The sequence below is a fragment of the Lichenostomus cassidix genome, chromosome Z (assembly GCF_008360975.1).
Source record: "Lichenostomus cassidix isolate B80296 chromosome Z, HeHo_3.0, whole genome shotgun sequence".
Classification (NCBI taxonomy): Eukaryota; Metazoa; Chordata; class Aves; order Passeriformes; family Meliphagidae; genus Lichenostomus; species Lichenostomus cassidix.
In genome coordinates, this window is record NC_139511.1 from 63,507,024 (window position 1) to 63,519,646 (window position 12,623).

General features: G+C 40.9%; 1 protein-coding gene across 1 annotated transcript in view; it reads left to right on the forward strand.

The window, feature by feature from the left end:
• The first annotated feature begins 2,450 nt into the window (after positions 1–2,450).
• Positions 2,451–12,623, forward strand: part of RANBP3L (RAN binding protein 3 like) — a 29,525-nt gene continuing 19,352 nt past the window's right edge. The window contains 4 exon segments of the mRNA XM_085041922.1: positions 2,451–2,874; positions 11,447–11,505; positions 11,764–11,800; positions 12,307–12,384. Coding sequence (XP_084898048.1) covers positions 2,631–2,874; positions 11,447–11,505; positions 11,764–11,800; positions 12,307–12,384 — 418 coding nt within the window. The 5' untranslated portion in view covers positions 2,451–2,630.

The following is a 12,623-nucleotide window of genomic DNA, read 5'->3' on the forward strand; positions in this document are numbered from 1 at the left end:
TTGAGTAATTAATGTATCTGTAAATTAAAGTGAATGAATTGTGCTTGCTTTACTTGTGTTAAATAAGGAATTCTCAGATGTTATCTTTGCATAAATAGGAATAATGTGAGTGCATCATGCTGGCATTCCCAAAGCCTGTGCTATCCTTGAAGGTTCTGATGACAGAAACAGATCTGCAGGGGAGAGTACCAGGCCTCTTGATGACAGCAGGACCCACACAGGCATTTTCAGGACCCTGTCTGAAGACTAGTTGCAAACACTTGGTTTTGTTTATCATAATTGAGTGTTCACAAAACTGTTAGACTCATAATTAAGATATGACTCTGGCCTAGGGTTTGTAGTTACTTTGGCCTATTAACTTTGTCTGTCAAAGAACCAAGAATCATTTGGAGCTTGAACTAGCAGGGAATTAACCTTTGAACTAGCCAAGAATAGTCCCAGATAACTACTTTGCTTTTTGCTTTTCTCTCTTAATTCAAAATTAATTTCATCATGATGTGATGAGAAACTACTTAAGGAGAAGCTAACTGTGGGTAATTTCCACATTCATAGCTGAAATGTCAAAAGAATAGATATGTGTGCTTTATGATCCCAAATTATTTTGCCTTTTTTCTTTACTTTTCATTTACAGTTTCAGATGATGTGCTCTCACTTGGCTGTCCCAGTGTATTAAAGATTTTATTATTTAAAGAGGTTTGACATAGAAAATGAATATAGTATTGTGAAAAGGATATAAGAATTGTGATGCTGAGTTGCACCACAGAATCCTTTCTTGAGCAGTGGCTAGCAGTGGATGCTGAGGCTGAGAATAGGGCAAGACAATGTGATGTTTCCACAGAATACTCTCTCCTTCTCCAGCAGCTGTCATTATGGACTCTGACTCTACAGAGACTGTCATAGGGAGCTAAAAGTGTTAATTTCAAATATCTTTATCTCTTGTCAGTGCAGCTGGATTCACTGGAGAAATGAGACATAGCTCTGTGCCATTACCTTTCCTGCAATGTTGACCATGGGCCACCTCCATCTGGAGCAGGGTCTTTGAGAATTCAAGGCTTGAGAACTGTTAACAGAAATAGAAACAATTCACAGAGGACAGTGACTGAAAAATTTTGAACAGTCTATCTCAAAAGATGACTACAATATATGAAAAAAGTATAAAACAATGAAATGTTGTTCAGAAGCTAAAATAGGACTGTTGCACATAATAGGAACATGGAAGTATTCAATTTAAATCCAAAATTTCCAAAATAAAAATTGCAAACATCATGCAGTACTGGGACTGTGGAACGTGGTGACAGACTGCACACCTCAAGTCAAGATGTTACTAAGGTTTATACAGAGGAGGCACATATAATTGGAGGTCACAAAAATACTGAGTTCTAACAGTTAAAGCTGTGGATTCTGCACCCCAAGTCTTATGGTCAGTTTTGGAGCTCTCACCACAAGACAGTGAGGTGCTGGAGCACCAGAGAAGGGGGTTGTAGCCAGGTGGGACTTGGCCCCTTCTTCCAGGTAACAAGCAACAGGAAATGGCCTCTAGTTGATCCAGGAAAGATTTAGATGGTATATTAGAAAAAATGACTTCACCAAAATGGTTGTCAGGCACTGGAACAGGCTGCCGAAGGAAGTGGTCAAGTGTAACTGAAAAGATGTGTAGATATGGTACTTGGGGACATGGTTTAGTGGGGGACTTGGCAGTGCTGGGTTGAAGGACTGGACTTTGACCTTTTCCAATCTAAAAGTTTCTCTGATTCTACTGCAGTAAGTTAAATGGTACATTTCAGAGGTTATGCCAACACACACTGGGGCTCTAATGAGGGAAAATCACTGAGCTGAGCATCTGTGTGCTCTTGGGCCTCTTGCATCTTTTTTTCTGTGAAACATCTGATACTGGCTGTGTGAAGACACTAGATTAGGCTAGACATATGATTCTGATGAACTCACAGCGAATTCCTGCCTTTTTGTCTTGAATTGCAATGATTACAGGCAGTTTGACACCAGGCCTGCAATATATAATGGCCTGAAATCGCTCCCACTTGAAGAATTTGGGGCTGTTGCCATTTAAGAGAGCAGCAGGAGGCACAGGCGAGGCTTCAGAGCTCGCAGCACGGCGCGCCTGCAAGAAGGGAGCGCAACACCTATTTCTGCTGACGCTGCGCCTGGTTTACGTCAGCCTGGGAACAATCACAGTGCTCGGCTGCCCTGCTTGACACTTCATCTTATTTTTGAAAACAAAAAGCAGAAAAACCCACCCCACAACAGGCGCAGCGCCCAGCGGGAACCCACCCGTGACCGGCCGCCGGCACCGCCCGCTAACCCGCGCTCTGCCGCCCACCCTCTCTGCCTCCCCACTTTCCCGGGCCCGGTTTTACATGTCCCCTCCCATGGCCCGCCCCGCGGGCGAGGAGCCGGCCCCGGGCTCCATCCCCGAGCTGTCCCCGCCGGCCGCCGCCGCCGCTCCATCCTTGCCCGGCTGCGGGAAGCGCCGCCCGCACTGCGCGTCCCGCGGCATCGCTGCCGCTCGGCAGGCCGGCAGGGTTACACACCCCGCCGTGGCTTGCGTGACGTGTGTGATAACATATGTAGAGATAGATACATGTCTGTAGAAGGGTCCTTATGCTGACCTCATAATGAGAAACGAGCCAATTCCCGCTTGCAAAGCGAATGTTTTTTGCGCAGGCACGCGGTGCTCCTGCGCTGGCTGTGAGTCCTCAGTCAGACCCCGGCAGGGTGCGAAGGTGCCCGACCTGCTCCAAAGAAGAGGCTGGCCCGGTGGTCCCTGGGCTCCGCGCCAAGCTGCTCTCCCGCAAGAACAGCCCATCCCCAGGCCCTGCCGAGGCGGCATGTTAGATCCCAAGCAGGAATGCTTTACAGGTAGGTTTTGTTAGCTAATCTCTTTTGCATGTCTCTGGTGTTCCTCCGGGGGTTTTTGGGGAATGGGATAAGCACAAAGAATGCGCCTGGTTGGTTAACAGTGTTGTGCATAATGCAAAACAAGAGCTTGGCTGGCTGTGCTTTTTTTATTGCATTGTTTTTACTGGTCATCTGTCGGAAATCTCCAATTTGTATTTTACTCGAGGAAAGGAGATGTGTGTATGTGGTCTCTGTATGTTTCTGACAGTGTTAACTCCCCTGCCATTTGAGCTTTCTGCAGCTTTCCTCAATGCTGGGCCTGGCAATGGGTGAGAATAGCACTTGCATTCCTGGCCATACCTGGCAGCAATACTCGTTTTCCTGGACATTCATGCCCTGACGTGCCCTGCACCTTGAGAGCAAAGCTGTCTTGGCTCTAGCTCCTCAGACAGACACCTGACTACAGAGGTGGACAGCAAAATCCCTTATTGAGGTAGTAAGGAGAGCCATGAATTAAGAGTTTTAACAGTATCATTAAAAACTGATGAGGATGCATAACAAAACAAATGCTAATATTAAGGACCTTTTACAGATGATGCCACCAACGATTTTTTACCACACAGGTTGATGAATTAACCTAAATTACCAAGAGCAAATGTGCACTGTCAAGGTCTAAACCTGATGTTATGACTGATATATTTTAGAGCACTTGGGCTCATCAGTCAGCCAGCCTTTCAGTTTGTGCTTGATATTCAGCACATAGTCCAATTTACTCACTGAAATTTAAGGATGTGTGAGTGTTGTTGCATCACGACCTTATTACTTGTATAGTTCCATTTCTGCACAAAACCCCTTAATGTTACCTCTGTACTACCTTGTAGGGATTTATGAAATTTAAAGTTGCTACAGTGCCCTGAAAAGGGTAACAGGTTTTATGTCTATGCATTTTATTGCTCTTGCATTGACTATTTTAAAGGCTTTTACAATAGATTAAAAGTTCTGAACACTGGGATGTCAGAAGTTTCAGTGTTTCTAAAATAATTTTTGGTTATACTTTTTGTCACAGTCCCACTGGTCTAGTGACACAGTTACTTCTGGCATTGTATCACTGCTAGAATTATGCTCTAGTGATGAGAGTCCCAAAAATACTTTCTTCTCTCTAATGTTTGAAATAAAGCCAACTGGGTTTCATTTCTCACAGAAATTTTGTTAAAGTATTGCTGAGATAGGGTGATTTTTATTGTTATTTTAATGTTTATGTTTTGCCCATGTTAAGATGAGGACTGTGCTCTGCAGAGGTGAGTGGGTGTGACATATGCTGTATTTATAAACACTTCCACAGGCTGTCAGCTGAGTTTCCATGGCTGAAGAGAAGTATGTTAAATTTTAAATCTTGTATCTTGCATAGCATGCTATAAACCACAGTGGGAGCCAAGAGTATTAGATGGAACCTTTTGGATAAAAGAACCTTTTCCACCCTGATCCCTATCTGCGTTTAGAATCTGTAGCATCAAGAAAAATGACTTAGGAGAGGGTGAACATGTCTTAAAATATTAAAAGTCTGATTATGCAGGACTGTTCCCACATGAAGAATCATTGCTCTCATAACTGGTGTCACTGATGACAGGGAAATTGTTTATGTGGGTTATTAACTATTTGGGTAACAAAGAGTGTGCAATATTGGAGTCCCAAAGATGCAGTAAAGCTGTCCCAGGAAAAATTCCTTCAGAAGTTTTATTTCACAATAGTCAGTTAGATGAACTTTCTTCTTTGTGAGTACGATGAAACAGAAACTCCCTTCTTTGATGATATACTCTCTGCTAATCCAGACAGGGAGGTGTGAAATTATGTATTAGTTCCCCAAACTGTTTACAGGATGCTGTCTGAACCTAAGATAAGTGATGTGCCCTTGATATTTAGTGCAAGGTGTTTACACAGCACACAGTGCTGTGTCCAGCAGTCTCTTCATGGGCCACTGAAGTATAGTCACTTCTGCAGCAAGTGCAGCCAGAGGCCAAATGTCTGTGATACACATTTAAGTTCTCTAGAAATAAAATTCACAACAATGGGTGTGGTATTTTTTTTCGCCGAATAATAAAAAGCTTCGTCTTTGTTTGAGATTTCATCTCAATATGTCTGAAGTACTTTATTTTAACAATGCTGAAAATATTTATTCACATAAAACACTTCGACATGGTTTTGGACCAACTATTTAGAACTGTTTCTATTGAACATATTTGGAAAATCAGGATTCTTGAGAAATGGTTGCAGATTTATTGATTCACTGGCATTCAGAAAAGTATTATAAAAAGAAAAAATTCCATTAGCATTCAAGTCTGGAATTATGACTAAGATACTGAACCTGCATGCTTCTGTATAGCAACATGCATCTCTGGTACCTTTGTGTATAGAAAACTCTTCTGATTAGCACTGGAGATTTGACCAGATTATAACTTCATTTGATTTATGACCCTGTTTTATTTTTCTCCTTTTGTTTTGAGTGTGTACAGATTAAATAAAACCCATTGTGTACATGTAATTGATATAGATGCAAATGAACTAATCCATCTTATACTACAATGTCTTAGCAAAAAAAAAAAGTTGGCTTTGAAAATCCCCAGTTTTGGCATTAAACCTGATCTTATTTTTTAAGACAGTTGTCTTAGAAAGTATTAAATATGCTTCATAAGCGGTAATCAAAAGTATGAAGAGTAATAAATGAGAACCTGAGAGTAGGTTTCCAGGTCCATATTTCAAGCTTTAATTAGTGACCTGGTTTTTCAAAGGTGCTGAGCAGCTGTGTGCAAATTCCATCAGAATGCTCAACTGCCCAGCACTTCCAGAAAAACACCTGTTACTCAGTGTCAGCAATGGGAAATTTTATAAACCCTTTCCTGTACTTCTTTTAAGTTGGTGCATTTTATTAATTTGGTTGCATGAAGTACTGTTCTAGGACTTCCCCATTTTGCCTCTTGTCACCTGCCTTATTTACGTTTTGGCAGAGGAAAGCCTGGCTTATGTAGTGAGGTCACTGAGGGACCCAAGATGTTGGCTGGCAGCATCCTGGCACTTTCTCTTGGCTGTGAACTGACTCTATTTTATGTTGCAAAGTTCAGTGAGTATTTTTAAAACAGAAACTGTGGTTCTATTGCAGGTTTGGCAAATCCTCTTCTTAGCCAGAAGATTTTTGTTATTTTCCACCTCATTTTAGATTAAAGTGATCCATCACTGGAAATACTGACAGAGGTTTTTTTGTATCAAAAGCCAGAAACAATATTTAAACATGAGTCCAAGCTTAGAGAGCAAAGTATTTTGTTAATTTATCCTACTTCTTATTTTCACAAAATGTTTCTCTGCTGCCTGTTGCAGTTTTGCTGTCTAAAGTATAGGTAGTTTTCTATGTTTTTTGAAGCATTTTGAACAAAAATTGGTCTTATTACTACATATTTTAACTCTGGTGCTCCTTAAGGCCCCTAATGTACAGACCATCATCTAGCATAATGAAAATTATTTCTTTTATTAATTTATCTCATCAGGACAAATTTCTCTATCCATGTCTCCCACCTAAATGCTAGTCCATTGTTGCTTTATTTTTCTTCATCTATTTTGCTGCAAAATACCACAATTTTGTCGTAGTGTTTTTTCAAGTAATAGCTTGAAACACAGTATATATTCATTAGTGACAGAGTCAAAGCTTTTTCTTGTGGTTTTTTGTTTCTGTTTGGTTTTTGTTTCGTGTGAATTTTTTTTCCTTTTTGTTTGTGTTTGTTTCATTTTGTTCATTTAGTGTTGCAGTATGTTGACCCTGGCTGGCTGCCACATGCCCACCAAAAACACTCTTTCACTTCCCTCCTCAGTTGGACAGGGAGAGAAAATTATGGAAGGCTCATGGGTTGAGATAAGGACAAGGAGAGAACCCTAGGCAATTACCATCACAGGCACAACACACTCGACTTGGGAAAATCAATTTAGCTTGATACCAATTAAATTAGAGTATGGTAGTGAGAACTAAAACCAAGTCCTAAAAAAACCCTCTTCCTACCCACCTCTCCCTTCTTCACAGCCTGAACTTCCTCCTGTCTCCACCTCCTCTCATTGAGCAGAGCAGGCAGATGGGGAGTGGATGTTGTGGTCAGTTCTTCACACATTGTCTCTGCCACTCCTTCCTCCTCGTGGGAGGACTCCTCACACTCTTCCTTGCTCCAACACAGGGTCATTCCCACAGGAGACAGTCCTCCATGAACTTCTAAGGCTTGAGTCCCTTCCACAGCCTGTTGTTCTCCATTAATTATTCCAGCATGGGTCCCCAGTGGGGTCACAAGTCCTATCAGCAAACCTGCTCCAGTATGGGCTCTTCTCCACAGCCCACAGGTCCTGCCAGCAAGGCTTCCTGTGGGGTCACAGCCTCCTTCAGGCACACCCCCTGCTCTGCTGTGGGCTCCTCCAGGGGCTGCAGGTGGATCTCTGCTCCCCATGGACCTCCGTGGGCTGCAGGGGCACAGCTGCCTCACCATTCATCTCCTGCTCCTCCTTCACTGACCTTGGTGTTTGCAGAGCTGTTCCTCCCTCACTTCTCTCTCCCAGCTGCAATTGCCCCTGTGCAGTATTTTTTCTCCTTCCTAAATCCATTTTCGCAGAGGAGCTGCCACTGTTGCTGGTGGGCTCAGCCTTACCTAACAGCTGGCCCATCTTTAGATGTGAGTGTGAAAGTTTTTGCTATGGATATGAATTAAAATATTTTCAGACTTCTGGCCAGTTTGGTAATGGTGAAGATGCAACAGATTTTTTTAAATTGGAAATGTAAAAATTAACTGTTTCAATGTCAGAAATAAAAAACTGTTTATTGAGACCACAATTCCTGTCTTACCTTCTGAAAGGTTTGAGGGGTTTTCTTTGCATGCTTTTGAGAGGAATAGAGACACAGCACTGTCACCACTTTTAACATAATTTCAGGCAAAGGACTGCCTGAAAATTAGAAACAGATATGGGCTTATATTCTCTCCACTGTGTCCTTAGCCCTCAAAGGTTAGGGATCATTTATCTGTGTTTAGGGAAAGACGAAACGATAGTAATAACAACTCTAAAACTTTTCAAGCCATCAGTGTCCCACTGATGTTTTAATGTACATTTTTTGTGAAGCCTCAGTAGCTTTAGAAAAAGCAATAGCAATGTAAGTGAAGAATGGAACGTTGCAGCAAAGACAGAGGGACCCTCACATGTCATGGAAAATGCTGGCTTTTGGGACAGAAGCAAATCTGGTGAAAGCAATTTTACATTATTTCTTGTATGTTATTCTGGCTAGTGCTTCTAAGTCATCAGCCAGCAGTAACTTTTCTAAAATATGCTCTTTTAAACAGAAGTTTAGAAATGTGGTCTCCATCCTGTAACCTGGGTGCCCTCCATGTCAGGTGGCTCAGGTCTGAGCACGTTTGATAGTGCTTCTGTGCAGGACAGGAGGCTGGAGCCAGGAGACCATCCAGGTGAGATCTCAGACAATGGAAATGGACATTTCTAATGCATCCTCCAGGCAAGGGCCTATTTTGATGTTTGAATACAGCAAACATTAGGCCAACATTAGGCATTTCTAATTCAACAGCTTCAGGGGAACCGAAGCAAGGGAAAGAGAGCCCAATCTGTGGTGATTATTCATGTGCAGACAGACAGGTTCTGTGTCTGGACTCTTGGCTGAGGCTGGTGGATTATTCCAGTCCTTGCAGCCAGAGGCAGCTCATTTGGCATTATTTTCTGGTAACTTTTCCAACAGCCTCTTTTATCCACAAGTGACAAGCTGCCGAGGACTGGAGTGGCCCAGTCTGAACCAGGCACTGGCCAGCCCGTGTCTGTCTGTGTCCTGGGGGTGATGATGAGGGGGGATAGATCCAGCCCACCCATTCCCATTCCTCTGTCTGCCTCTGCCTGTGCCTGGCCCTGGCTGCTGCTGCCTGCTCCTGGGACAGGGTCTGGCACTGTCTGCCTTGGTGCTCCTGGTGCTTCTTCTTTCATCCAGCACAGCCACCCACCCTGGCAGCAGCAGACTTAGTGCAGAAAATGATGGACAGAAATGCAGAGGTACTGACCAGTGTTAAAATTATCACGTGGACATGACTGTGGTGACTAGCTCCTTGATGGCTTTGTGTTACATCCACGAGAGGTTCTGGGTGTCCTTTTCTGTGGGGATCAGCTGCCGGTGTTTTGTGCCTGAATATCTGAGAAGTTGAAAATGTAAATGTAGATTTATGGTTAGGATATAGTTAACACAAGTATATTTTTAAAACCCTGTTATGAACATCCTGATTGAGGAATGAAGATCTTACTGATAAGCTTTGTGGAGTACTCTTCAGGAATTACAAAAAAGGCTTTCTTGATTTGAGTAGAAGCATTATAGAACTGTAAAAACTATAAATAACTGTGGCAGCCTCAGCAGCCTCTGACTAAATCTACAGGCAGCTCTTTGGCTCACTGACAGGAGGTGGGATATATTCTGTATGTTTACTGCAATATTAAAATAGGCATATTTATCTTTGAGGGATACCATTATACTGTAGCTTCACGTGTTTCTGTTCATAATCAACCAGTTATGATTTTTTTCTTCAGGAACTTCGGGGGTTTAAAATATTGTTGGTATCCTCTTGCTATTTTAAATGTAGTGAGCTTTCCTAGTTCCTTCAAACCCCCTGCAGCCTTTTAGCTCCAGCAAAAGTTAACTCTGAAAGTTACGAAAGTTTCAACAGTCACTATTTACTTCTTTGTATTTTTCCTTCGTTCAATTAGAATGCCAGTTTTGTTTGTTTGTTTTTAAGGGGACAGAAGAAAGCCTATTCTCTTCAAAAAATCGTATTTAAGTCAATCACTATTGTTTGTGTGTGCCACTCCCCTCTAGTGAATAGAAGTGGAATTGCTCCATCTCATGCTATGCCATTGACCCTCAGCTGCAAACAGATTATGGAATTTTTCTTCGACTTTCAATAAGTTGAAATAAGAGAGTTATCTTTTTTTCCATGGAACAATGAGGACTTTTTTCTGCTTTTTCTACTGAGGATCAACTAGGCCTTCATTGCAGAGCACGCTAAATTTGCTAAATCCTGTCCTTTGCACACACAAAATGCCCAAGTAAATATAAAATTAACAACAGCAAAACTGTATTAGTTATTACTCCTATGTCTGTATGTTCCTAGATTTGAGTAATAGTTTCATGCTGCTTGCCTCTGTTTACATACATGAAGCATTTATTTTAACAATGTTTATTTTTTTTCTGATAGTTGAATACATTTTTGTATGTTAATCTTAGCTCCTCCATGACTGGTCGATGTTTGCTTTATTAAACCTTTAAGTAATTGATACCAATGCTCGAGTTGTTTGGTCACAGATAGGTGTGCAATTCTAGATAAAAATATCTATCCACATATTTTCACTTTAATGTTTGTGTTGCAGAGGTAACAGACGAAAAGAGTGTTACAAAAATGTTGTGTATGTGACAAATACTCTGTCAAATGTCAGCTAACAAGGCATCAAGTGTGAGATTTCTCTGGCTGGAGGCCAGTCAAATAGCTCAGCAGCCACCCTAGTCTGTACTCTGTACTTATCAGCCATGGAGACAAATACATGCATTTAGCTTTCCTTTTATCATCTAAAGTGCACAGCTAAAATATGCTCATAGTCAAGAAGCTGATTTTTTCTATTTACTGCACATTACAGATTTATCAAGGTAGCATGACATGGATCCCCCATGGGGTGGTTAAAAACCAATCCATTTGTGTCTGCTTCTTTGCTCATTAATTGTGCCTTAATTAATATAATAAATGTGTTGTTAATCACTGGTGCTGTTGAAAATAGCTTTTTCTTTTCCACTGACAACCAAAGTTAGTCCATTAGAGCTGCATAGGCTTTGAAGGTCACAAGCCTAACAAAGTAAATAGCTGAAGAAGTTGTGTGAGATGAAGAAGTAGTGAACCCTAAATCAGCATAAAATCTAATGTGAGGCAAATGTATGCAGAAAAATGTTTCATAGAAAAAAAGAGCATAGACCCAAGGTTTTTTTTAGTCATGCCTGAGAGATACAAAGGTATGCTGAGAGTAGAATTTGCTCTGTAGAGCTCCATATGTTTATGTATCATACTCACACATTAAAACTGACACTAGACATCCACCTACCTGAAGCTTAAAGAGCAGAATGTGAGAATGCAGCTGAAAGGCCAAGTGCAGCACATTCCCTTGTTTTCCTTCCTTTAGGGATATTTTATATTTCACATAGTTGCTCTTTTCTGCTACCCAAAGGTGCAGTTCACCCTTGTTCTTAAAGGATGGTGGATGTTGTTTGTAAAGGCTAAAAGCACATTTTTTTTTAACCAAAAGAAGTATGAAAAATATGAGACCAAATCCCATGGCATCTTGTTAGGCAAAACTCACTCAGATTTGAGGATTATCACTTTTTTTTTTTTTAATGTACTGTGCTGTACATCACTGCATCTCTATATTTTCTTCCTTTGTAACAAAAGGATAAACTCCTCTTTGTTATTGCACAGCATTTCCAAAGCTCTGGTTTATAAATAATATTACAGAACTGTTATTAAAAATTTTCTCTTCTCTTTTCCAGAGAAACCAGTGCTTGCCCAGCCAACATTTGTTTTTGAAAAGAAAGACCGTTCTTTGAAGGTAAAAAGCTCTTTTTTTCCTTTTTCATTATTGATAAAAATTTCTGAGAAATAGGGATTCTATAGGCAATTATCCTAGCAGTAATATAAGATTTTAGCCCCAGTAAACGCTTGTAATCAATGGTCTCAAAATATAACAAGGAAGAGCAGAAAATAAAAAGACTTAATGCATATATGCTGGATTGATATACTTTGTGTCTCTGTCTAGAAAATGACTGTTCTATTTTCTTTGACCTTTCCATGCTTGTTTTTCTTCCAGCGGCCTGCAGAAGACCCAGTTTGCAAAGCTGAAAATGGTAATGACCACCTCACTGAAACAGCGTAATATAACTGGGTTATTCATAGGTCTGCCTGTTGCCTGTGGAAACAGTGTTTGGACTTACTTTCTATGAGCTGGGCAGATTCCAGTTCCCAGGCTATGATTTTGTGGGTTGTAGAACCACCTACTCTATCCTAATATATATCCATGTCTTACCTCAAGAGTTCTTCCATCTTACCTCTCATATTTACCAGAAAGGCAAACTCCAGAAGCCCTGAAAATTGACCAAGCATATGCATCAGGTGTATGAGCTCCTTCCTGCCTTTTTCTACTTTTTTAGCAATGTTACAATGTAGCTCCTCATTCTGAATGTTTTCGGAGCCCATGGGCTGTGAGATGATTCCTCTTAGGTACTGCCTTAAAGCTGTTCTGTAAGTCAGTCCTAGAATTTATGGTGTTCAGGATTTAATTCTGTATCATAATATTATGCTGACGCCTCCTGCCAGCCTGTCCCTGCATAACATTATATTTTCTTTTCTCCAGATTTCATTAGTTGTTCCAGAAAACGTGCAAGATCATCGTCTTTGACTTTCCAGAAGTCTGGCTCTCAGTCTAACACTGGTATGGTATTTAGTTGCAGTCATGTTTTAACTGTTGTAGTTTTTTATTCTCATCTGGTAAAGAAAAGAATGAATTCTCCTGTCTAAGAAATGTTTCTGCATTGTAGGCATGCTGCAAGTGATGAAAACTTAAACATTGATACTTGCTGGTGGTTTCCAATAAATACCTTTTTAATCAAGAAATATATTATTTTTCCATACTTACATAATATTACATAAAATAGTGAAAAATCTATGTAT